The sequence below is a fragment of the Dinoponera quadriceps genome, unplaced genomic scaffold, assembly GCF_001313825.1.
Source record: "Dinoponera quadriceps isolate SergipeBrazil2010 unplaced genomic scaffold, ASM131382v1 scaffold1070, whole genome shotgun sequence".
NCBI lineage: Eukaryota > Metazoa > Arthropoda > Insecta > Hymenoptera > Formicidae > Dinoponera > Dinoponera quadriceps.
The window spans coordinates 2,559,920-2,586,713 of NW_014555341.1; the positions used below are offsets into that span (position 1 = coordinate 2,559,920).

Genomic DNA, 26,794 nt, shown 5'->3' on the forward strand with positions numbered 1-26,794 from the left:
ATTATATAATATTTTATTTATAATATTTTAGTTGAATATTTATTTATTATAATAAATATGAAGGAAAATAAGTCAAAATAATTTCACGTTCAAATTTTTATCATTACATTAGGTTAAAAAACGCTACTCGGCACTACTCTCATTGACGAAACATCGACGAAGCTTCGAAATATTCGTCGGATGCAATGGAAATACTCGAGAAAGGTAAAGAAGAAAGAGAGAAGGAGAGAAGAAGGTGGGAGGAAGAAGAGAGAGAACACGATCGTTCTCTCGGTTTATATTCACAAAATGTTAATAAAATTAATGACCGTATTGCTACGCGTTGAGTCCCCGACTGGAAACCTCTTAAAGTGTCTACGTGCATTGTAAACCAAATTTCGACTATCTGTTCTCGTACTATCAGCGTGTATTTACGCCGCAACCGCATTCAGATAGATAACGAAATGGGCTCGCGGTAAATTCCACGATAATTTGCACGAAACATCGACAGGCTCCAATGCGGAACGTACGGCTAAAATCGATATCGTTAAAAAGTCAACGACGCGAGTATCGATGTGTATCTAATGTTACGCTGAGAATAAATTAATACGCCGCGTAACAAGGAGTTAATATTTAATATCAAAATTCGAGATATTTTCCACGAGAGAAGACCGACCTCGAATTCGTCAAAGTGACTCGCATCGTGAGCAGAATCGGAACTTCCGCGACAGTAACATTTTACAGCGCACGTCATGTCAGTGCCAGAGCTTCAATTAAACTACTTGCGTTAACAAAACGATCGCCGAATGCAATTTGGCGAGGATCGGTTCGCCAAACGAAACTCGACGTCTCGTTCGAGAATCTCGCTTTGTTGCAACGTCCTTAAGATGGAAGACGGATCGTCGACTTTACAACTAATAGTACGTCTTCATTCTCTTTGCGAGGGACGCTATTACGGCGTCTTTCGAAGTTTGTGCAGCAGGCGAACGGCGGAGGATGATGATGGAGGTGAACGTTATGTTAGAAGACATCGGAGATGCGTAAACGCGCTACTGTGATATGAGTTCGCATCGTGGCACTTTTATTAAAGGAGAGACTGCAGCTCTTGTTACGCTGCAACTGACAGCGTTCTGCATCGGTGGCGCACGAAGTAATACAGGACACTCCGAAAAGACATGTACCAGCAGTGGTATAAGCTGGGAATGGAGGAGGGCTTCTCGAAGAAATGTAGAGCCGGCTTATTCTTCGCGAAAGTTTTATTTCAGGTTTCTTTGTAGTTTAATTCGCTTGCTGTGTGCATCCGCCTATACACACACACACACATACTCGCCGACTACGACATTGCGATCCACGAACATAGGAAACTTAGAAAACTCGGACTTGATACGTTTCTTCCTTTCCTTATACCGTTTCTCCACAATTTCAGATATACGTCCGTTTGGGAAATTGCACGGAGAATCGCGTGGATTATGTGAATTTGATATCTTCCGATGTCTTCGGCGAAACGTCGAATGTATTACACACGGCAATGGCATATCATCCTCCGTGGCAATCGCGCAAAATAGCTCGATACCGCAAATTGCAATTGTTAACGTCGGACCACAAATGGAGTGGGAATGAAGCGGACAGGAAAAGCAACTTAGAGCGAGAGCGGCATCTCGCTCGCATGTTCGTAAGGGCCGCTCTTATTCCGTCCTCATATTCCGTTACCAAGCGATTGTAATCCGTTACCAGGTCGACGACAATTTACTACGGCGCAACTATTTCGGCGCGAGCCGCCCCCGGGGAGAAGAGGAGTCTTTTATCCGATGCCCTGCCTATCCATCGAGGTTTCCCCTCGGACGTGGATTTAATTTAACGAGACGCTGAAATTCAAGCCACGCTTGACAAACGAAGCGCCAAGTTCGCTCCTCCCTCGAGCACATAACCCTACGCTGTACCGGAGTTCGGCCTCCATTATCTCTCTGATATCGCCGCTACCTTAATTGTATCTTCCGTGGGAAAGAGGAAAAACAGAGTGCACTTTATATTACGAGACCTGAAAACGATCGGGATACCCCACGGACAAGGTTACGCCCGGGAATAAAACGGCGAGTGAAAAATATGGGTGTGTTATTTTTCTGAATATCGCGATTAAGCGACTAGCTGAAACGTTAGAAGACTGAAACGTCAGAAGTCTGTGTCAAACACCACAAATCGGTTCCGAAATGGAAGAGGTACGGCGAAATTATGCAGGCAAAAAGGATTCCAGAGGTAAATACATGAAAATACGTGGCTACATGAAAAAGATTGGACGGCACGAATTTATCTAATGGAAGTAACGGCGATGTAGCAGAGACGAGAAACACGACAGAGCGGAAGCGGAAGGTGTGTGTATTAAAAAATATGCAATGAGATGTAAATGTGCCGGTAAGGCGAGGAGTGGATAAAGCGGGAAAAAATTGTAGCGAAAATATATGCGGGTAAGACGACGAGAGAATGCCGTGAAAGCCGAGGAGCACATATCATGAGGGACATCTCCTCCCTTATCCTGTGACGCGTACAAAAGTATTCTTCGATAACGTTCGTTACGATGAAATGACGCCGCTCGTTTATCACACGATCATCGAGATCGTTCAATAAATAATACAACAACGGAAATAATGTCTCTCTCTCTCTCTCTTTCTCTGTGTTTCTTTCTATCTATCTATCTCTACCTTCCGAGCAACGTTAATAAAACGTTTCGAGCGACCACGAAGTTTCACTCGACGCGGTTACTAATTAATTATGCGAAGGAATAGTCAGCCAACCATTATTTACGTGCAAGCAACGCGCGCACGTCCGATCGCGTTTACCTCCATTTGAGATTGCACGCTGCTTTTAATAATTGTCGGCGCCGGCATTATAACGTCGACTTCCTCTCCTTCTCCTCTCCGTGTAATTCGGCCAAGCTAAAAAATCGCGGGTAATTAAGTGGCATCGGAGCTCTATTTTAATTTTAATATCCGGATAGCCGTGCGCGCGCTACCTCTGCCTTTCATTGTCGCTTAATTAAACCCGCACGGAAAAGTCATTTCATTGTTGGCAACGCGAAGAAGCGAAAAACGGGATGCGAAGCTGCTCGCTCGCGCAACTGAGAGGAAAGACGGCAGGACGAAAACTATATGCAAGAAACAAAAGGAGGAACCAAAAATAAAGCAGATTCCAAATCCGGGCGTATCGTATCGTTCGGATTAACTTTCACGCGCGCAAACTCCGTTTTCTCGTCCTCTCACCCCCTATCTCTCTTCTTCCATGTACACGTATATGCATGGACTGGATGTTTTTAAAGTTAATCCCTCATCTCGTCGTTGCTCTTTTCTCGAAATTCGCAACGTCAGCGTACGTCAGCCGAACGCTCACGTGCGCGTTTGCAACCGCGGTAGATTAGTCGGGCAAACAGAAAAGTGTATTTACGAAGGTAACGTGCAGGGCCCGAAAGCCACGGCGGCACCTTAATCACGTTCGCGGCGCACGTATCGTATATTTGCCCCGACGGTAAATACGCCGCTACTCGCCTTAGCGCATAACGTGTACAGATGCACCGGGCGTATAGGGTGTGCGCATTTATCGCGATCAGCACGAATGGAACTGGGTCGGCCGAAGTGTCGCATTACCCGCAGGATTTTCGCTGCGGAGCTATCTTATAACAGCGCTGTATCTCGAGTCGAAATTTTCACTCAATATTAATCTTGCAATTTCCCTCGACCTTGAAGGATCAATGTGGAAAATCTCGAAATACAACACTACACTGATTGTTGACCTTACTTTGAGACAAATTAGCCTTAACTTGTAATCAATAATTATCTGCAGTTGAGTAAGTTACATTATTAATATCCTTAGTAGAAATTTAAAACGGGGCTGGAAAAGCTCTATACAACATTTCCCCGCTTCTGTCTAGGCTCTACACAGAAATATAACTTTCGTATAATTTAAGATCAGTTTTGTAAATCTATTTAACTAACCTTAAAGACCTTATGAGACTTGTTAAGGATATTCACATTAATACCTATTCAAAGCCTAATGACGGAATTCCATTCAGGATTTGTCTTTCTAGACCATATCTGGCCCAACGAAAGCGGGCCTATTTGGGGCATGCCTATCTAGGGCTATTACAGACTTGGAACACGTTTCAATTAATTTCTGCACGGGATATTGCTTGCAGAAGTTAAGAATAAAAATTAAATGCGAGTACACAGTAAAAAGTAAAAATTTATGTGTTAAATTTAAAACGTTTCATATGTCTCAAACGGTCCACTCAGATTTTTGTGTTAATTTAACACAAGGTGAATATGTTGAAAAGTAATACACAATTATTATATCAAAAATGAATGGAAAATTAATACGCATAATATGTTAATCGACACTGAAGTATATAATGTGTTATTTTAACATTTATACATATCGAATATCTACTCAACACAAAATATCGAGATAATATAAACAAAATATATTGACAAAACATAACGAAATATGTTAAAAATATATAAATTAACATATGAATATGTTAAAAATTTAACAAAAAATTTTAGCAAAAGCCGATTTTAACATAAGTACAAAATGTTTTCTATCGTATAGATGATTAGACAATCGAATATCAAATTATTTCCAAATAAGTTTTATTTTAAAAGAGCATGAACAAAATGACGGTAAATAATTATTTCTAACATCAAGACGCAGTAGCTTGCATAGTCCTGTATCTCGAGATTCTCCATTGGTCGTTCCAATTTGAGGAAATTTGCTAGGTCGACGCAGAGTCGAAATTTTGACACGAGAAGCACCGAGATGCGGTTTGATTATTATTAACACAGACCGTAAAGCGTCACTCATTTATCAAGTTTAGACCGATACCATCGTGGTACAACAACGTTGTCTAAATTTAACCGCAGCAGTCTGGAGTTAATGTCCGCGAAGTTGCACGACCCACCGTCGTTTCCCGCATACCTAAAGCGGCAAAACCCGTTCATATCTACGTGCCCGCGACGCTCGCTCATGTCATCGGAGCGCGAGCGAAAAGAAAAAGCTTTATTAGATCCTTTTTATGTTCCTCGCTCGCTCGCACGCACACGGACACGCACCGAGCGCGCCCGCAAAAAGCCTCGGTATCACGCGAATGAAGCGGTTATTCGGAGAGTAATCAAGACAAACGATTCTACCCGCGAATGGACGAACGAACGGAAGCAGTGGACTCGCGCCACGCCACGTGAGAAACACACCCCCGTGAACGCAAGACGCGGGAAGGGACGGAAGGAAATGGAAGCTCATAAAAACGCTGAGCGACTCGGGACAGATATAAAGCACGCCAAAGTGAAATCGAGCCTGGCACGTGGAAGATCGAGCGGCTTTGCGCCCCGAGTTTACAGCCTGTCAGAGCTGGACCTTGACGAATGGCTACGGGATCCGCTAGGATCGAACGGTTCTCAACCGTTTCGAGAGTCATCTGAATACATACTCTCTGTAATTCCCCGTCGTGAGAACCAGAGAGACGCGCCGACCAGCACGCGTTTTCCCGCCAATCGGATCGGTTGATTCGCGCTGTAAAAGCACTCTGCTTGTTTATCCGTCTACGCTTCGGAGAACGCGCTTCGATTTTGTCGAATTCGATTTCGCTTGATTCGGCAATACGCACGTTAGATTAATCAAAAAAAGAGAGAGAGAGGCTCGCGCACACGCAGATGACACTCATCGCGACTATGAGCGCGTTTGCGAGACCGGTGTGATTTTACACCCACAGCTTTACAACACGTCGCTGCCTTTTGATCAGAGGGTGCAAGCGATGGCCGGCGGACAGCGTAACTCAATTCTCGACGAGAGCCAATTAATGCACCCCTGATTACTCGAGCGACCTGAATTTATCGGAAAACGACACTCCTCGTGTAAGGAGGCCCTTCCTGCTCCGGCGGGCACACGAGGATCGCGATAGCGGCCCGGTCGCTACATGTAACTGTGACCGCCGTGATAACGCCGTAATCAACATTTCCGTTCGCTTCCGGGGAGGCCGCATGATCCGTGGAAATTTCGGACGCGTGCACGTTCTGGCGTGTGGAAAGTTTGGACTCGTGTCCGTGTTAACGTTATGTGGATCGTCCCGACCCCTTCCTATTTAATCGCTCGCGAACGCTTCGTCCCGATATACAAATGCGCGTATTATCGTGGTTCTGACACGTTTGCGATCCCTCCGTCGTTTTGTCGACTCGCATTATTCCGATGATTCAGCGTTATTTCTCCCACGAGCGACGAAACGTCGCTCCACCGACCGCTTTTAACGGGGCAATTAGTGATTTTGTGAATTTAAAGCTCCGCGAATTTTCTTCGAGAACGCGAGCGAGACGTATTGACACGTTTTATCTCGGCTCGCTAACTTTGCAAGAAATGATGAACGGGATCAACGGGGTAGTAGTCGCCGGTAACCTCATTGAGAAGAATCCAGCTAGACTGGTTGGCTAAAAATGGTTTTCTTTTGCGAGATTTGCAGATCTGATCCTTCGCGCAAACGTGTTTTTACGATTAATTATCTTTCTAGATTCGTATTTAATTTCGCCCCTATCTTCCTCTGGCTTTTAGTTCGTTACGCGATGTAAAAGAGCATCTTACGAAAGACGGAAGGAAAGGTAGTGAGAAATAAAGAGAGGTAGACAGATGGAAAGATAGATAGATAGATAGAGATAAAGAGAGAGAGAGAGAGGGAGAGAAAGAGACTAAGGGAAGGGGAGGGGAAAGGAACCAGGGAACAAAATTTCTTTCTTTCGTCATTCTTTAATGAACCGCTTTTGATATTCGCGTATAATGCCGCTTCTTTCTTTCATCGATCGACCTCGTTGGAGTACGTAACAATACGAAATATTGAGAAGCAAATAATTGACGGGGATGTAATTAATCAGAGTTAACTCTTTAATTGTTTCCGCAGAAAGTCGCTGACTACGAATTAGAGAGTTGCGCTCTCTCTCTCTCTCTCTCTCTCTCTCTTTTTCCTTTCCTGTCTGCATATTAAATGAAATATAACGTATAATTAGAACATTATTCTGTATGGAAAAAGTGTCGACACACGATGAATTGAAATCATTATCAGCACCGGAACGCGGTTCACGCTCCACTTATAGCACGCGTAATGATTGCACGCAAATTATGCGTACACTTAAGCACTTGTGCGCGCTTAAAGGCACTTTTAAGCGCGCCAGGAAAATATTTACGAGCGTCTACGTCGTCGCCGATCCAATTTATTCAGCCACGGCTATATGGAATCTAAATAATTCATACTGTGCATAAAATATGCCGTTGCATCGCAAGCTTCTGAACGAGAATCCTTCGAAGAGGCAACCTAACTCTTGAAAAGTTGGTTAATTCGTCCTCGATCGCGCGCGCGATCTTTCCCTAAAATATCGATTATGCCAATTCATGTCTCGTCCGGATGGACAACTATGTAATCACGTCTCCGATCCCGCGTTACAAACAGAGTTCACAAAATCAAAAGTAGCGCGTCCGCGTTCGGCGCTGCGCGCCTGCGCCACCTCCCGGCTTCATTATATTTTCTGTTCTTGCACAGTCAGCAGAGTTCACTTTCAGTTTTCCTTTTTAGTGCGTTTTTTCCTTTCGTAAGTATGCCAAAACACAGAAGAAGTAGTTCGCGGAGCCGTTCAAGCAAAAGAAAATCATCGAGAAAACACGAGCATCGTGTTCGATCGCGTGACAGAGGATCACGCTCTCAACATAACCTTATTGTGAATTCTATTGGTAACGCAGGATCGGACACGTGACTACATTGTTGTCCATCTGGACGAGACAAAAGGCATAATTAAGATCGAACTTTACTTTGCAAGTTCGTTTAATCTTAAAAATATTTTTCAAAAGAAATAGCAGTTTTCTTTTTCTTGGAATGTGGCGAATATATATATACGATGCGCGTCGCTACAACTAAGTCATTATCAAAGAGAAAGTGAAATGTCGTGTGTGTATACATGCGCGCGCGCACGTGTGTGCGTGCGTGTGCATGTGTGTGTGTCTCGTTAAAAATATGCGCCTCGCTTTCGCATTTTGTCTGAGCGCGCGTACATATTAAATTTGCAAACCGAATACAATGAAAACCTAATCGATGGTAATTTAAACTAGTTCAGTATATTAATGGACGTATCGGTTTGTTCGATCACAAAATACTGTAAAAGGAATAAATTTCAATGCACAAGTAACGGGTTCTACCGGTGAACTACCTCGCGAGTTTTCCTCGTTTCTCTCCGCTTCTACTTTGTCTTAATTTTACGCGTTGTTCATAAAAAAAGAAGAGAAAAAGGAAGAACGCTTCGTCTCTTTTATATCTAAAAGTACGAGTCACAACAGCAGCATCGGAAAATATCCCAATTGAACGTGGTAGCCGCGTATGGTCGGCAAAACGAAAGAGATCGCCGTCTTTAATGTTCCAATTAGAAAATCGTTGGCTCTTTTCAGAGGATTTGTGTTTCCCCCGGTACACTTTTTCTAGAAACCCTCGCAGATTGCTACTCGCGAATTCCGCACAAAAGATAATTGAAATTGTTCGCATGTGGAGGATATAGGCTAGTCGGAATACAGTATAGCCGAGCGTGCTCCCGATTTCGGCAAATATTCCGCTCGCTGGTCGCTTCGGCGAGCTCAAAGCTTGTGACGGAGAAACAGACGAAGCGCCGCTTCCAGCCACGGTGGATTTGCACAGGAATTTGAGGAAACGTATGCGCGTCCATTGTCCGAGCGCGGAAATGTCTCCGCCAAGAGAGCGCGGTCTCGTCGACGGAGGAATGGCTAATTGCGGATGAATAACGAGAAGAGCCGCGTTCGCCCTGTAATTAATATGCTTTTGTGTTGGCGAAAGTAAAGCGGAGGGACGAGCGATTCGGAGAAAACTACGGGAAATGTGGCGTGCTTAACGATTAGGCCGGACGAATCGGTGAGTAACTGGCGAGAAAGGTTGTCGGTTGATTCAACGTCTTCCCGCGAAAAACCGACGTGAATATATCACGATTACATTATGTGTGTAAGATAGTTACATATTAGTAGATATTATTAGTATTATTAATATATATTATTAGTTATATATTATTAGTTATTAATTAAATTATAACACGTTAAATTATAACGCGTTCATTATATGTGCTAATTTATATGCGGTTAAATTATATGCGAGAGCAAACTGATAGTGTGCATCTTTGAATATGTGCGTTTGTATATGTGCGTTTGTGCGTGTGTGTGTGTGTGTGTGTGTGTGTAACTGTGTTACATGCAAATCTTACGATATCGTGTTGAAATAGCGCTAGCCTCGTGTGATCTTACTAAATCAAATTGAATATTGGAATTCCGGAGAGCCACGGGGAGTCGAAATTGGAAACGGAGCTTTAATCTTTCATTTAAAGGACAATCTAACCATTAAACTTTCCGGAATCTATATCTTTGATCTTAATTCAGTCTTAATCCCCTTAGGCGGAAATTCTGTTACACTTACCATCCGCGGTACAAAGAGGAAGGAATGCATAAAGCCGAGCTTAAAATTTTCGTATTTAGCGGGGATTCTCCGCTGATTTATACGTCGCTCGGGAAATTTACGCACGCGACCGACTTGGGATTTCAAATACTTAACTCCGGATAAATATTGATAAGGTATGAGTAACAAATATCAACGTGCAGCTTCGCGCAATCCCCTCGTCATAAGTCAATCATTCTTGACCCTTGTAAATTATAATAAGAAGGCATCACTTTTATAAACAATATCAACATCGTTAACTTTGTACTACTGAACAGGGTCCGACATCGGATCGAAACGTTTGAATAATGAAATACTCGTAATAGTCGCTCCTATTTCAAGGATTGTTTCCTTTTAATCGTATTAATCCTCCCGCGCTTAGGCTCTTATTGTCCACTCACATCCCATTAGATCAAACAATTTCGCTTTCGAACGTCAATAATTAATAAGGTGTCATGCGCGTATATTTCAGCGTGATATACGTCGGTAATCTGAGAAACAGCCGAACGGTTTATTAATTGTAGCACTCGACGGTCTTTGTTCTGCCTTTATTCTCGATTTTTAAAAAAGATGAAAAACGCCCGGCCTTTGGGATGAATTTTACAATAACCTAATTGACGATTCAATAATAGACGCGAACACACCTTTTAATATGAAATATTCTCGCTTTTTCTTTTCCGCCTCTTTCCTTCCGCCGATATGAAGGAACGCGGCGCAGAGGCGCAATTAAAGTGGCGCACCAATACCGTGAACGCTGCAAATTAATTTCGCGGCGATGCGCGGCGCGCGTATTGATTAAGGCGGGAATTAAAAGTAAGTCGATACGCGTGACGATCGCTTACAATTCATAAAACTCCGATCGAAAGGACCCGGATGGTATTGGCATTTCTCTTTCGATATACGAACCTCCTTCCCCTTTCCCCCCCGCTCTCTCTTTCCACATTAGAAGCGAATCGCAAACAACGTCCCGTCGGATATTGTAACATCTCGCGGGCGATCCGACAGCTGCATTTACATGGCAACGGAAATCCATTTCTAATCAGTATGCGCGAGCTATTGAGAGAGCAGCCCGCATCGTATCGCCGCTCTTTTACATCGCGCCGGCCGGCAGCGACGGTGCAACCTCTCGATAACGATATTGCGCCCTTTTCATAAACGGTTCCTCGGCCGCGCTCTTAAGTAGGAGTAGATAAGGGGCAGGAGAAGCGTCACAGGCGATGTTGAGGATTAAAACGGCGTGAAATTGAACGTCCGTCGTTCGGCCGGTCGATCGCTCTATCTCTTATCGCACGCCTAATTGAACAATTATACATCTAACCGATAAATATCGGCGTTCACGCCGGGAGAGTTCTTCGTAATCGGACACGCAAGAAGCTGTAATTTAGCGCGCTTAATTAAGACACTACAAAGTTTGCTCGATAAACAACACGGCCGGCGCGTTATTTACGGTTCGAGCTTTCAGGTGTGGAGTGCGCCCGTTAATGGCTAAATCGAACTTTAATCGAAAGCTTATCGCGACTCGCCTTCCTGCGCCTTTTTAACCTTTATTTGAAATTCGCCGCTAAAAGTTTCGCACCTAAAAAGGTCAGTCGCAAACTGTCGGGCGAAAGGCAAGCTGTCGCCGCCTGATGCGCGCTTCCTTTTTTTCACGCGACACACTCACGCGTCAGGAAATTTTCGGTAAAATTGCTTTCGTTAATCGCCAGTCTTTTAAATCTATTTCTCGTTTTTCGAAGGTTATTTCGTTCCCTCGTGAAAAAAGCGTCGCAGACGTGCGCGCGTCATCGCGCAGCGCGCTCTTTCGGTCTCGCTTTTTTTTTCGATCTCGTCCCAATCTCTCAATTTCAAATATTTGACGTATGGAGAGCAAACGCGGGAATCAAGCTCGCTTGAATCTAAGTCGGATATAACGTCATCGATCCAACACGAAATAAAGAGTTGCGCGCGCGCGCGTGCGATTTTCTTCACGACTATAATCCGCAAATAAAGCACGAGGAGGAGCGCCGTGACTCAAGTGCAAATTTGTATACCGCCGATTCGCGTGTACGTAAATCATTTCTTTCCGCGTTCGCGGATCACAAGTGGGATGTGCCGAGTGGATGAACTCACCTCTAAGAGCACGTATAAAGCGTGGAGGAATCGTGAAACGACACGGCAGCGCGGAAGTTGGGGGATGAGGAGCGACGCGCGATACACGGAAGAGGAGAAAGAAACGGTCGAATGGAAAGGAAGAGCGAGCGAACGAGCGAGAGAGGAGAGCGAGCTGGTCGGGGTTCGCTCATAATACCCGCCAATAGCCCATTAAATCTCGCCGAGATTCTACCTGTTCGAGTACTCTACTCTCTCTTCCAGACTTGGCAGAGGAGTTGCATCGGACAGCTCCGTCGCGATCGTAGAAGTCTGTCTATCTTGAAGAAGCGCTCTAGAAGACTCGTCGATCCACGGTCGAGTCGAAAATTACTGACAAATGACAAGTGCATACGTATGGTTAACACGTTGAGTGCGACGTCAGTCCCTCGGGACTGACAGTGAACTTTCCGTTCAGGCGACGTCGGTCCCTGGGGACTGACAGTACACTTTTCGTTCAGGCGGCGTCACTCCCTGGGGACTGACAGTCATAATTTTTTATTTAACAATGCAATTGTCACACAACATACATGTTATATTGCACTTACATATTGTTGAGTGAAAAATTCTAACATAATAATGTGTTACCGTCAGTTAATGTTTGCTGGACTAATGTACAATTAAAGAGACTAAGGAAAGGCCAACTAGAAAATAATAAAATGTGAATATATAAATGTTATAATCTCAAATAATGCAAATAATATTAAAATAACTCTAACCGAAAATACACATAGGAGTCAAATTGGCACCTATGGTGGTTCTAACGAAGTTACCAAGTTCTGGTGTTAAGAAATGATTTAATATTTCAGATTGAGACTTTGGAGAGAGCGTTAAATACGACCGTGGATGAAGAATCGTGCGCCCTGGCGTCTGCACGAAGTCGCATCAGTCACGTTAGTTTCGGGCGCGATTCGCACACCGATGCACTCACACGTAACATGCATCGTCCTGGATAGCATGAAGTTTTATATTTTATGTCGTGTGCGAGAGCTGCACTGGTTTCCACCCTTAGCACGTAGTAAAGCACATCACCGTCGCCCGGGAACTTCCCCTACGAACGCGCACCTATACATTATTTTCGCCCCGCGTGATTTATCGTCCCTACACACAACGATAATGGAACTCGCGAGACGAAAGTCTGGGATGCATACGAGGAACCCCGCTTATGCCACGATATAAACATCGAACTGCGATCTCCGATGGATATTAAGAAAGAACGCGATCGATTCCGGCAAAGACGCTAACTCAGACGCGAACGATCGTCCGACTAATTCCGGAAAGGAAAGGAAAAAGAGACACCGGTGCTTCCGGTGTATACGGACACGCAAGGAGGAAGATCTCCGCGGAATCCTGAGAAGATCCCACGTGGTAATCCAACGGTCGCGTATGGTGTGCGCTCCAAATACGCTATATCGTTCGTAGGAGGATACCTAAATGATCCGAACACGGTATCTCCATTATCCACGGAGTCGACGGAATCCCCAGGCAGCCATTCCGCCGGTTCCGCGCGCGCCGCTATCAACCGTCCATCGGAAGAAATTACCGGACGCCTCGGGATAGCCGTGCGCACACGGCAGCTCGAACGTGCAAATTATGAGACACCCGGTACGTACGTGTTGCGCTCGCTATTCGTGTATTTCGCACGTGCTCGTTGCCGGCGGCCTGCGATATCGCCAGGCGCGCTCTTCGCGCTGCATTCCTCGTTCCATCAGCCCGGGCGAAAATTATGTAAATGCATTTCCTTCTCGCGTCTCTCCCGGCGAGCGCGTAGAACGACGATGAAACCGAAGTAACGAAACTTTATGCACAGCGCCGTCTTTCCCCGCGCCGGTTTCGGATTGCGATGCATTTCCTTCCGCGAGAGTCCCTCGCTCGCTCGCTCGCTCCTAGTCTTTACATAAATTTCAGCGTCGATCATCCCGGAGTCGACTTTGCCCGATGTGAGAGGAAAGAAGACGTCACGGAGAGAGGCGTGTTCTCGGCAGAATACGCGTCGATGGATTAATACGAGATTATCGTTAACAGGATAGAAATTAATTGGGCCGTAAGTTTGTACAGTAAAAAACATTTCGTTAAAATCGGTGTTAAAAGTTTTGTATTGAATTCTCAACATAGCCGTGTGTTAATTTAGCTTATGGTGAATATGTTATTTGAAGATGTGTAGAATTGAATTCAACATTCTTTCGTGTTGAAATAACACAATTTATATGTAAGTATATGTTTAACATACACGGGAGCGCGCGTCTTATCTCCGCAAGAAGACAATGCGGCGGCTCTGGCGACGAACATTAATAGGAGACCGCTCAAAAGACTTAAAAGAACTCGGCGGCTTGTGGTTGAACTCGCCACGCGAGCGACCGCACGGTAACAGCAATCTGCACTCGGCCGTTTGCTCACTGCCTGGCACTCTACGATCCATTTACAAGTTTAGGCTTTTGTTTCGGTAACAGTTGCCACTTGTTAATTTTTAATATATGATTTGCGTTACTTCATTTTTCTACTTAACATGTTCACTTTGTATGAAATTAACACAAAAATTTGAGTGGTCCGTTTGGAACACGTGAAATATGTTAAATTTGACACAAAATTTTTCACTATATGTAGTAATCCTACACAGTGAAATTTTTTGTTAAATTTAACACATTTCACATGTGCCAAAATAGTACGAGCGTTACATTTCTGTGTAGAGCTTAAGATAGAAATGGAGAAAAATTGTGTAGAATCTTTCCTGTCCCCGTTTGAAATGTTTGTTTGGGAATCGATGAGGCAAACTGATCGGAAATGTATACGATTCGATGATATTTCGGATATTAAATAATTACCGGTTAAATAGTAAGTACCGGTGTTTTCACATGTGCAACGTAATATGATATTAATTTGCGAACATGGTTATGACGGCGATTTTGCGATAACGAAAAGATAGACGGAAAAATCAAATTGAATTTCATAATTCTGGTATCATACACGAATCGGGGCGCATCACGAATTTTTTGTTAATAAATTGTAAAGTACAGTTCGCGAAAGGGCGGCCATTCTCCGCAAATTAATCCATTGTTTCACTTTGCATACCAAATGTCAATAAAGCACGTCAACCACGTCGAATTGATACGCCGTTTGGAATTGCTTTACGAATCAGCGCAAATATTGAACGTAATCATTCGTAAAAATGTAGGGAGAAGCGGCATATAAATAAAACTTTTTAATCGCGATCTCGTATTTTCCCAATTTATATGCGACAAGAGGAAACGGTCACGCCGCCCGCTGCGACAGCAGGTCCGGCGAAAATGGAATATCGCGTGCCACGCGTGATTTAATGAACGACCCGCAAAGATTAAATTAATAATTTCCGGCGGCGGTAATTGCAAGTCGTGTATGTTCGCAACATTGCGCGTGGCGCGCGATAAAACGCGTGTGCGCGCGAATCATTATCATTAAATTAACATTGCAACTTTCATTTCGCGATGCCGTTGCGCAAAACCAGCTGAATTGGAAATTATCACGCGAATATTGCCGTACTTGTTTCGGTAAAGTGTCACATGCACATCCGTTTTGTCTCTAGCGCGCACGCAAAACACGTCCGATCGCATTTTAACATCGAAAAGATACACTTTGCCTCTCGAACGTTCAAAAGTGACGTTCCCGCCATTTCTTTGGCACGACAGATAATGAAATTTCGGTGCTCGCTCTTTACATTCGGCACACGTGCGCGTGATAGCGCGACGTACCTTACCGAAACATGTACGACGTCACATCGATACGTGCGGACGTCGAGTGTTCCTTGAATATCTCCGTGATTTATATTTGCGAACGTATCGGCTTTTCAAGTCAAATGTAGTTGCGTGTTACTTCCGTATGCATTGGCCGTCACGGGGGAAGATTAAATACTGGCCGGAGGAAGCTGGCGTTTCAATATCATCGGCGCGTTGGGAACGACGCTTGGACGTACTGAACATCCGCACGGTCGAACCAACGAGAGTATCACGATCGAAGAGAAACAAAGAGATTCCAAGAAAAGAGGAGGAAAAAAGGAAGCCGAGAACGGAATCGCTAGAACTTTCTGAGAAGAGTGTAAACCTGGCCCTCCGCGGCGCAGAATTTACGCGGAAAACATGAAGGCGCGATGCGCTTTAAAAAGTTAATTAAGCGACGACGCTCACGCCGAGATAAACCTAATAGAAGGTTAGTCGTCGAGCGAATCTGGAATATTAACTCGCAGCCGTGAACGAAAAGTTAAAGTCGCCTCGGGCGAAATTAGGGCCAACCGCAGGATCGCGCGACCTTCACTCTCGTTGTTGTTTGAATCGCACCGATGGGCGTGTCATGTCTGATGCGGTATGATCTGTCAATCAGCCAAAAACGGTCGTCCGTAGAATCGTCGATGCGTTCCGATGCGGATCACCGGCGGGATGCCGCTTTCTCTCTTTCTCTTTTTCTCGAGCGCACGCGGGATCGGCGAGGAACGATCTTCCCTCCCGGAGAATATCGCACGTACAAAATCGGAAGCCGTTCTCGCCGCTGGAAGAAAACATTATCGCGGTCCGCTCTAATAAGGGCGCGCCTTCGCCGCGCGCTCTGGGAGTAACCTGTTGCGGCAACTCTATTAATAGTTTGGGTCTCGATAAAAATCCGATCCGACCTCGTCACGGTTACCCTGCCGCTTCCCCGTCGTTCGTACGTACTTACGTGCGCGGTGTGAAGTACATCGACGAGCCGACGATGAAGTTAGAAACGCGCGGAACGTGTCGGGTATTCTTCGTGTAACGCTGGATCTCCAATTACAGCGTGTAATTGCTTACACCGTTGATATGATTATACGGTTTTACGGCGAAAATTCGAGCGATAAATTTCAAGGTGCGAGCGCGCCTACATAATCGGATTAAGCAGCGCGGAGATGCGGGTGATGAAGATATTTTTTTCGGCCATCTTCAAGTCTCGCAGGGGCGACGACAAGTGTCTGATTTATACGAAGTTTCACGCGGTCGGATGAAACTTAGAGGGTGACGTGTAACGCAATAATTGAATCGCTCTTCGGTGCACGTCGAGGCGACTTTGGATCAATTGTTCCACTGTCGTTCAATTAATGGGAGATTCTTAAAAAATGGCTGGGGTAGTCTCGGCGAGTTTCGTGCCGTTCGTGTAATTGGCAGCGATCAATTGGAAAGACGTCGCGGCTTGTTTTATTTTCCGCGAATCGGAAACTTGAGGAGAATAGAGAGAGCTTACCAGTTTCAACCAAAGGTTCGTGATGAGCAACTGGTTCTTCTCGTCCTGTAACAGATAATTAATTTCACATTGAGTGAACGTCCTGAAAAACGTCCGGGAAAAATGAGAAATCTTTAAAATTCGTTTACATTTTTCATTCAGATAAAAAATATATATAATGATATATTCTGTATTATAAGTAGATTCCAAATTTTTAATTCATGTAAAAAAAATTGCAGATGAAAGTGAAATCTAAAAAATTGTTTACGACGGTCTCTTAATTTAGGAAATAAATGTTTAATATTACGAGAATGGGTGCTATAAATTTCATAAGACTTCCATTTTGAGAGCAGACGGCACGCTTGAAATTCGTCCGGCGTAAAACGAATTAACGCGTACAAGGGGCAACTCATTGCGCAGTTTCATATCGCAATTAAAAATTGCTGCGGAAGAACGTTTGTGCTTTTAATAAGGCTCGTAAAGACAAAGGACCTTCATTGTTCAGCATGTCTGCAGGTTGCATAATAACGGTACACAGAGTGCGTTATTTAATCAATTGCACGTTGTCGGCGGAGTAAATTATTCACGCGTATTTTGACGACAATTATAAAAATTTAGTGCAATAAATTCTCGTAGAAAACCGCGTGGATGAATTTTTTTTAACGGACTGCGCAACGTTAAACAACGCGGCGGTGAAAGATGCAACGTCTTAAATTATGCGATGTTGCATACGATGAATATATAATATCTTACATTCCTCCTTAGAATTTAAAGAAATTTGCTGCTAAAAAATTTATATTGTATTAAAGGAAGGCAAAGAGAGAGGTAAGAAAAGAGAAGGTATCCTCGGGAAAATGTCACGAACTACATGCCATTTCTTAAACTCTACGGGACATTATAAAAATGTTTATTTAACAAAATGTTCAGGAGAGTGCTCCTATATCAGAAGGCTGGGAAAATAAGTTCCTATTTTTATTGTTACTGTACAGACATTTTATTCATGTAATCTTGCTCTCTTCTCTCTCAATTTATGAAATTTATTTCCTTCAAATGAATTCCCTCATTTTCACAAGCACGGCACTTGCGGTGGTTTTCCGCGAAGTTCTTCAGAGATAGATACATGTCACAAATGCAATGTTTTCAAGCATTTAATACTACGATCGGAGCTAAAGGACCCTGGAATGTTCCGTTGGCCTTTATCAGCTTTCGGGCACCAATTAAAACCGATGACTCTTATAAAAACATAGATTGTTGCGACCCGTTCGTTACCGGAGACTGAAATGGAAAACTGGATTACATCACAACCAGTTAAAAGAACCAGTTAAAAAACACAGGGAAACGGGGAACAAATCCGAAAATTCCGCACGACCCTCGAAACAACGCGGACGTACAAACAAAAACATCCGCGGGCTGTAATCGTGACTTCCCTCGTGTTATAACATGCAATAAAAATCGTCTCAACTACCACGGTATATTTGATAACCGACTGGTTGCAGCCTGCGAGCTGAAGTATTTTAATCTCAAGAATCCGCTGCGATCATAGAGCAAATAGGGAAGGCTCCGGCAAAATGCTTCAACGTCTGAAATTCTAACGCAACGTGATACGACAAGTACAGGGGGATTCCCCGCGGTAGCAATTCGGCGCGATATTACCCAAGAATCTTTTATATTTGCGATATAGCTGCGATAGATCTCCGTCTCTCAAGACACGCGATTTTGTCTTACGTCTGAAACTGCACTACAAAGAAGTCCTTTGTTACGAGTGGAAAATGGAAGTACACGAGTTTATGAAAAATAAGGAATATCAAAAGTTTGCAGGAAATGCGGAAAACAAGAAGTAGTTCAGCTGCGGTGGGGATGTTGTTTCGCAACATATCCGCGCGGCAAGGGAAATATTCGAAAGACAAATAGAGCGTATGCAACGGCGAGTGGTGCGATGCATGCGACGCGGTCTTCTTGACGTGCGCTCTTGGACAAGACGGAACTCACCGTTCGCGATATAACACTTAGCTCGCAATACCGCTGTCATTTTTACTGCCGTCGCGTGCGGAATTTCCGGTTTCGTTCGTTCGCTCGCTCTCGCATTGTTAACCTCGTCACGTAAAGCATCGGCCCCGTGTTCAAACCGTGTTCTTATCCTGATTACGAGCGCGTCTTGCACAAGGAATGCTCACCTTCTCAGCTGCATTCCCAAGGGATGCTCGCATCCTCGAAGATGAGCTTCGATATATCCTCGAAGCGCACGGCAATACGAGACATGGATATCGATCCTCGTATCGGGAGAGCGCGGCGGAGTAATGGTAGAAACAAGGAAACGATATATCACGTTGCTCGCATCACGGCAAGAGTGGTGACGTCGCGGAAAAGAAAGATCTTCGAAACAAGATCACCCCCGTATATAAACTATAAAAAAAAGCACCACCGCCGGCCTATAGGAGTATATTCCTTCGATTCCCCGGTACGTGACGAACTGATTTTCTACCTCGCGATGGAGAATATCTTATCGGGATACGGTGGTCGCGTCCGTAAGGATGCAATAAACGAAGCTCGCAAGTTGCCGGTCTTACGGTAGTGCTTTCCAGTAAGCTCTTGCGTGTCAGCAAGTAGCGATCGAGAATTCAGGCTGTACCCTTATTCATGACGCCAGCAAACGCCTCGGCCGGTCGTAAGAGACGTCGAGCTTCGATAATAAAGTGCCTCTATAAAAACATCCCCTATCTACCGATACGAAATACAGGCGCTTTCCTATTTGCGCTTATCGCTGACTGTCCTGTAATTACTCCGGTCTCTCTCTCTCTCTCTCTCTCTCTTTCGATAGCCAGGCGATTTTCTAAACCGGCCGTACATCAAGCAAGTTAACAATCGGCCTTTCTTAGCCCGCGGCGTCGCGCAACCTAACGTTTTCGGAATCCCCGGTCTATTCCACGGAGAAAAGTGGGGCTCCGAGTTTCCTCGCCGGCTTATCCTTTCGTTCGTCCGCGAGATAAACTGTTTCTCGATAATTGGATCTTATCGTTTAACCTCGCCCCTTTCAAAAAGCAGCGCTCGAAGCGCCCCGTTCTAAGGTCGAGGTTAATCCACACGGCCATTATTTCGCCGCATTCCCCTGCATAATTTAGCGTCTCGCTGGAACTTTTCATTGCCAGCCGGAGTTCTCCGGAGGACCCGGCTAAGTCCTGTGTAGGCTAATGGAAGCCCGCGCGCGTCCAACAGCCGTGTCTCGCCTTTTAACGTTGTTGCTAATTTAACTGCGCCGTGAGATTGAGCGAGTAACGTAATGCAACCATTCCGTCAACTTACATAGCGCGCGCCGGAAAATATTTTAAGTGCGAATCACAATAACGACGTTCCCTCTTGAGCATCGATTCCTCGCAGGAAATTCGGTTAACCGTCCGCCTGATTGCCGTCTATTATTTCTTGCAAATTCTTCACTCCAATCCACGACGGCAAATATAAGCGTAATTAGATCGTAAAACTCGAATCTTCCCGTTAATAACAATAGACATCCGCGTTTTAAATAAAACCCGTTCGAGAATAAAGTTTAAACGGAATTAAAATCAGCGAAGAAATATAAACACGTGCGAGAGAACAAGAGACAGAACGAGAGTTTCGTTCCGCTTCGCGGAGTGTAATGGTAATCAAATCTTCGATCCGAAGAAATTTTAATTCCGCGCCAAAAGTAGCGTCAATCCTCTCTTTCTTTCTTGTTCGACGAACGTCGTCGAATCTCGCTGCGCGCCATCGCCTGGATCTGTTCCAAGGTACTCTGTTTTTCTGGGCGTCGATTCCTCCACCGGAATTTTCGAGCAGCCTGGGGCAAATACTGGAGGTTTAACAAGCTGCCGTCCACCGCGTGGCAAAACGAGAACGAAGAGGAAAAAAATGTTTCACCGTAACGGGACCCGCGTATACGGTCGAGGATTGTCCGAATGTCAGAAACAGAACGGCCGAAAATCTCGTTTATCTTTCACGACTTCGTGAACGCTTCGCAAGACGTCGACTATCCGGAGCAACTCGAACGGGCGCAAATGAACGATCGATCGTCAATAATTAATCATTCGCTTTGCGCCTCTTTCTTTCTCAGTGTGATACAACGTCAGTATTTTCGCCCGTTTTTCGCAAATAAAAACACGATATGTACCACCGTTCATTCCCTAATTATCACGAGTTCACTTCTGACTAATTAAAAATTACGAACGTACCCTCCGTGAATTTAATATTCACTTCAATTAACCGCGAGTGGCGACGCACAACTCGCGCTTGAAATATGCAGCGCAACTCCTCGCGCGAATACGAACGCAAATGTTCGCGATACTCCAAATACTGATTAGGAAACTTGGTCGAGGGTCGGTTTTAGGACTCGTCCGCGATATGGCTTAGCCGCGACTATACGGATTTTACGCGACCGACGAGAATGTTCAGAACCCGCCCCGACGACGATGAACAGCGCCGCAGACTATTGCGGTCACTTCAATCAACCATTGCGTTTACAAGGGAGGCCCGGTATCTCCGTTTGACACGTGCATTCAGCTTGCCCGATGATGTTCGCGCAGTAAACTCACTTTGACCTCAATTATTATTCTTTGCATGAGAAACTTAAGCAATCGGATCGGCAATTATGATGCTTCGATCGGAACGGCAATTGCGAGTTAACGTATTTAGAAACCCCTAACGAGAAACTGATTCTGAAATACGTATAGTTTCGTCGGATTGTCTCATATAAGGTACAAAGTGATTATTGCTAATTGCAGAGATAATATTATTACAAAATTAGAGTGTTTTTAAAATAAAAAAGAAAAAAATATATTAGGTGCTTGCAAAAGTTCGTAAGATCACAAATAGATAGCTGTAGCAACGACTTAGTAATTGTTTCTCTTTAAATTTCTTTGTGATTTTTAAATGTTGGCCATACTGAATGAGAATTGATGGTTGATAATTCATAGTTCCGGATAAAACGTTACATTTAACGCAATGGAAGATAGAACTAGATAAAGTTTATCCTCGCATGTATTGCATGCTTTACCACTTTAATTGAAGTAGAACTGTTGCATCAACTAAAAGACTGATTTTGAAACCTATGGAGAGAATATTACGTCCGCTGTTGTCTGTGAAAAGTGGTTTAAAAGGTTTAGAAGTAGTGACTACGATGTCAACGACGAACCACGTTTAGTCATCTAAACGAGACGGAGAACAACGAATTGGAAGCATCGTTCTACAAAAACTTGGTTCAAACATTAAAAAGAGCTTGCGGACAGCTTGAAGTTGATGAATCAACAGTAATCTGTTGCCTAAAAGATAGTAAAAGATTATTGATAACAACGGTCAATACCTTGATTAAAATATTGTATGTGTCATCTCATTTTTATTAATAAATACAAATGGTTTTAATATCATAAAAAATTTTGCAAGCAGCTAATAAGAAAGTAAATATACTTCTCCCCTTTTCATTTAATTAATTATTCTGTTTTTTATAGCTGCGAATACAGTAGCCGCACCTTGACATTAACGACAAGAGACGAAACATTGAAGGCGCGTCGGCGCATATCGCAATTTCAAAGTTAAATGTTCCGCAAAGTTGGCGAAGTTAGATCGCGGAAAATGAGTAACAGAAATATACGTTACCGTGAAGTTAGATTGGCTTACATGAAGATAACTGTAATTATATAAATTTCCATTCAAGAAATTGGCGGCGAAATTTCACGCATTTAGCATAATGTAAAGTATTGCCGGAACGTAAATAGAGTTACCGCGAAATGGAGTGTAATTTGCCTTGGACTCGACGAACCTGAAAGCATGTCTTAGTCACTGATACTTTAGCTCTTTCACCACGTTATTCAACGTAAGTGCATAATTAGCGATTCGAGTTACTTTTGCCATATCGAATTTCCCAGATTCTGCGAGCTTTGTGTGTTCAACATGCAACATTTTTAGCCTTGTTGCTTAAATTGAGAAGTTTCAAGTTCACGCAAAACGAACGAAATATAGGATTGTCACGTGATCGAAAGACAAGTTATCGAAAGGATTTTGATTCCAATCAGCGAGCGTGATAGTTTTCGCTGACAAAATGATCGAAGAGAAATTCTGTTTCCGCGACGGATTCAATATCGATAGCTCAACAGAAATGATGTCGATTCTAGTCGACGAATGTAGACGTGTCGTATAACGAAATAGTCAAGGAAAATTCTATCATCCTGACGGATCCGAGTCGGGAGCTATCTCGATGTACGATTTTTCATTCGCGGCCACGTCCAACAGCCGTATCGAATGAGCACGGGGGATATTTATAGCGGAATTAATGAAAAATTATCATGAAGGAGAGAGAGAGAGGGAGAAGGAGGGAGGGGGAGAAAGAGAGAGTCGTTGAAAGATGGTATTCTTTACGGGTCAGTGATTTTAAGCCAAGTGTACCAGAAATATTAACGATCGCTCTATCGGCAATAAAATATTAAGAGGCTGCTAAGGCGAGTCGTATAGAATAACAATATTGCGTTATTTTCAAACGTATAAACGTCAATGCAAGGGGACTTTGGAAATTTATAACCACGAAAATTTGCGCTTTTCGCATAAGGGAGTCGCGGAAAATAACAAGTAGCTTCGATATAAACGCGTTGGATACACTTAGGAATAGACGAGACACGACAAATATTTACGTGAAATAGAACAAGACGCTAAATTAGATGGAATATTTTAGAATTATAGTCAAGGTTCGGTTAGTTGATAAAACTCATAAAACTCATAAAACAAACGAAGGTCCAAAATACCCTTGGGACAAAAATACTGATTAAATGCATCAGTAAATGTTCAAATTGACTGATAATATTCTATCAGTTATTGACGCGAACTGATCCAACATTATCGGTTACTGATGCAGCTAATCAGTACTTTTTCTAATCATAGCTTCGCAACTTTATCGTTTTCAGCTCTTTAATCCGTAAAGTATATACTTTGCATGTACTTGCATGATTACGGATGCTCAAATGTAAATATGACGTACCTGTGCCTTGCGTATCGTATGCAAAAGAAAACTTCCATCGCACTTGGGAGAAGGTGCGTCGCGTAGACGGCTTTCCCAACTTGATTTCTCACGACGTTCGTCCTATGAATCGTAGAACGACGAAAAAAGTAGCGCAGAAGCTGTATCTCGCGTCGAAAATATCGGAGAAGCTAAGTCTCGTTTCTGCGTGCTTCTATGTCGATCCGTTCGCGAGTTGAAAGTTTCAACATGGCCGCTCGTGGTAACTCCGAACGCCGTCACCAGTTGGCGCTAACGGACGCACTACGCAGTTCGCCCAGGCATGCCGTACACTCGTGAAAAGGATCAACATTAAGACGCGTGAGTGAAGCGGTCCAGTGACGTCGTACAGAGTGGGAGGAAGGTAGCGGCAGGCTTATATTTACGTGATTCGTTAACGAGAACTGCATTTGGAAATGTCGGCACGCTCACACCTATGTGTAACGATAGTCTGCAAGATGTTGCTATCATCAAAGCGAGTCATTTTAAAGCACGTCGCGAGCATCGTTCTGTCTTTGTTTAACATCCAAGAGAAACAAGGATAGAATGATACCCGCGATCGTTGCGAGCGTTAAGTGGAACACACCCCTAGTGATGCCAAGCTGATCGAACGCGCAGTTCGATACAATGGTCGATATCTTTGCTTCCAGACGTCGTAGCAACTTCGGGTAAAGACCATTGAAAAGCTGAGATTCCGCGTTTCGTATAATTGATAAACGTACAATCTTTCTTCTTCAAGGTAAAGATCAGTTGACCAAGTTATATTATCGCGATGGGAAATCGGTCGTCTTTAAATTCAAACGGAAATTAATTTACACTGAAAACAAGGAATCTCGGCTTACATTGGTAAAGTCGTAAAGTGTTTCCTATGTTTCCTCTCCATCCACGATTTGCATTGTTTTTTTCTGTTATTTCGTTTTCTATTTTTAATAGAATACTCACGCGTAATTTTAAATAATTGTGAAAAGATCCATTTTTCAATTTGATATTTCTAGAAATTAATCTTTTTTGCAAAATTGTAGACAAAAATAGGATATCGAAAATTTACAAATATATATATATATATATATATATATATTGAATATTCGACGTAACAGTTGATATTTTAAACGTTCAAAAATATCAATTAGTTAAAATTATATATAATCGTATGAAAAATTTAATTTACTAAATGAAACATTGAGTATCTTAAAAACAATTAATTTGCGAACTTATGCGAAATACTTGTTCATATTTTTGTAATTTTATGCGAAATATATATCTTGATTAGGGCATATATCTTACTACCCAGTTAACTCTTTTTTCATATTTTCATTATATTATATTTAGAATACTATATTAATAGTATATTTAATATTAAATTAGAATATTCATTAGAATATTCATCAGTTCTAAACATGTATGTGCAGAAATCAAGTTAGATCTCAATTTATGCAAATTTATTGCACAACTTCTAAAATAAAATTAACGCAAACAAGATATATATTTCACTATCATTCTTTTTACGGGAACATTAAAAATGAGTTATATCCATTTCTTCATTAATTCCGATCGGAATTTTTATGTTCTCCTGGATCTTGTCCTAAATGTGATATATAACCTCGGACAAAGTTATGTAATGTCTCTAATAAATATGCCATGAGTTACTCTCGACTGTCGCAAATTAAAAAGCTCTATAATTCTTTTCTAAGTACGATATTAAATAATTATATTTTAAAATTATCACGAAAAAACTAAATATTTATTGCAAATATAACATATAAATTAATAATCGATAATGTTCGATATAATTAATATTCGATGTAAAAATGTCACGTCTTATCAAATACATAAACATTATTCTATTTTTACTTAGCTACTATAATTTGTTAAAATCAACGCATAACTTTGTTCGAGACTGTAAGTTGGAACATTTTATGAATCAGAATTAGCACCAATCAATATTGATGCATCCTTTGCCCGACGCAAAATTTTATTAGGCCGAGGCGTATCGGAGTTTGCGTCCAATTAGACGTTTAAACAATCAGCCCGGTGGCCCGAATGTTTGGTGTATCGAATCGGCGATGCACTCGGGGTACGACCGATCGTTAGACTTTAAAATATGCCAACAGGATTTCTAAGTAATTTCCAAATCAATAGGTATTGCGAGACGGCGGGGCAAAGCCAGCCCCGCACAGCTTCGCAAGGAATTTGTGCGCTCGAATTCTACGGCTACTCCGGCGGGAACATGAATCGCAAATTCGTCCCCGCCGCGGCGCATCACCCGGTTATACCGCAACGCCGGATGTAGATACGGTGTAACGAAATCGTCTCCGGGGATATCATTCCGGTGCATGTATCCCGCAACACCTCAAACTATTCACGTAGCCTGTGCGCGGTCTCTTCGCGAGTTACGTACTCCTCGAAAAGTTCAAACAAATCGCAGCGGCGGCAGAGGCGACGACGACGACTATGTCAGCCGACGCATTAAATCCCCCATCAAGGAGAGATCGGCTGTGTTCAGTAGAATGCAAAAGTTTACTGATGAGTCGCAACATGTTGGATATTCTGTTGAACGCTGTTATGGCACAATTAACATATGCGTGAACGGTGTCAGTAAAATTTAACCTGTTACAATTCGGCACAAAGACAAAGAAGATTGTGCTAAACTGGCTATATAATGATGCATTGGAAGTAGCCATTTTACTCAACATATTTTGTTTAAGCGTAGTCTACAATGAGCAGTAGAAGTATATTTATAGTCGATTATTCTTCTTACATTCGACTATGATTGGTTAATTTTGCTTATTCTTACTTTGTGTAAACGTATGTACTCCTACTGCCCATTGTAGACCACGTTTTACATTCAGCGTACTTTTAGTTTGCTGAAAAACATGGTGACTGTTGAGTAAACATGTTGAAGTGCTGAATACGTTTAAGAACATTCAGCAAATAATCATAACACAGTTGCAGAACTGTTGAGTCCTGCTGAA

General features: G+C 43.1%; 1 protein-coding gene across 2 annotated transcripts in view; it reads right to left on the reverse strand.

The window, feature by feature from the left end:
• LOC106743881 (neuronal acetylcholine receptor subunit alpha-7-like) overlaps positions 1–26,794 on the reverse strand; it is a 216,943-nt gene that overhangs the window by 57,402 nt on the left and 132,747 nt on the right. For both annotated transcript variants that reach the window (XM_014618111.1, XM_014618113.1), the window contains one exon: positions 16,832–16,876. In XM_014618111.1, coding sequence (XP_014473597.1) covers positions 16,832–16,876 — 45 coding nt within the window. The remainder of the gene's footprint in view (positions 1–16,831; positions 16,877–26,794) is intronic.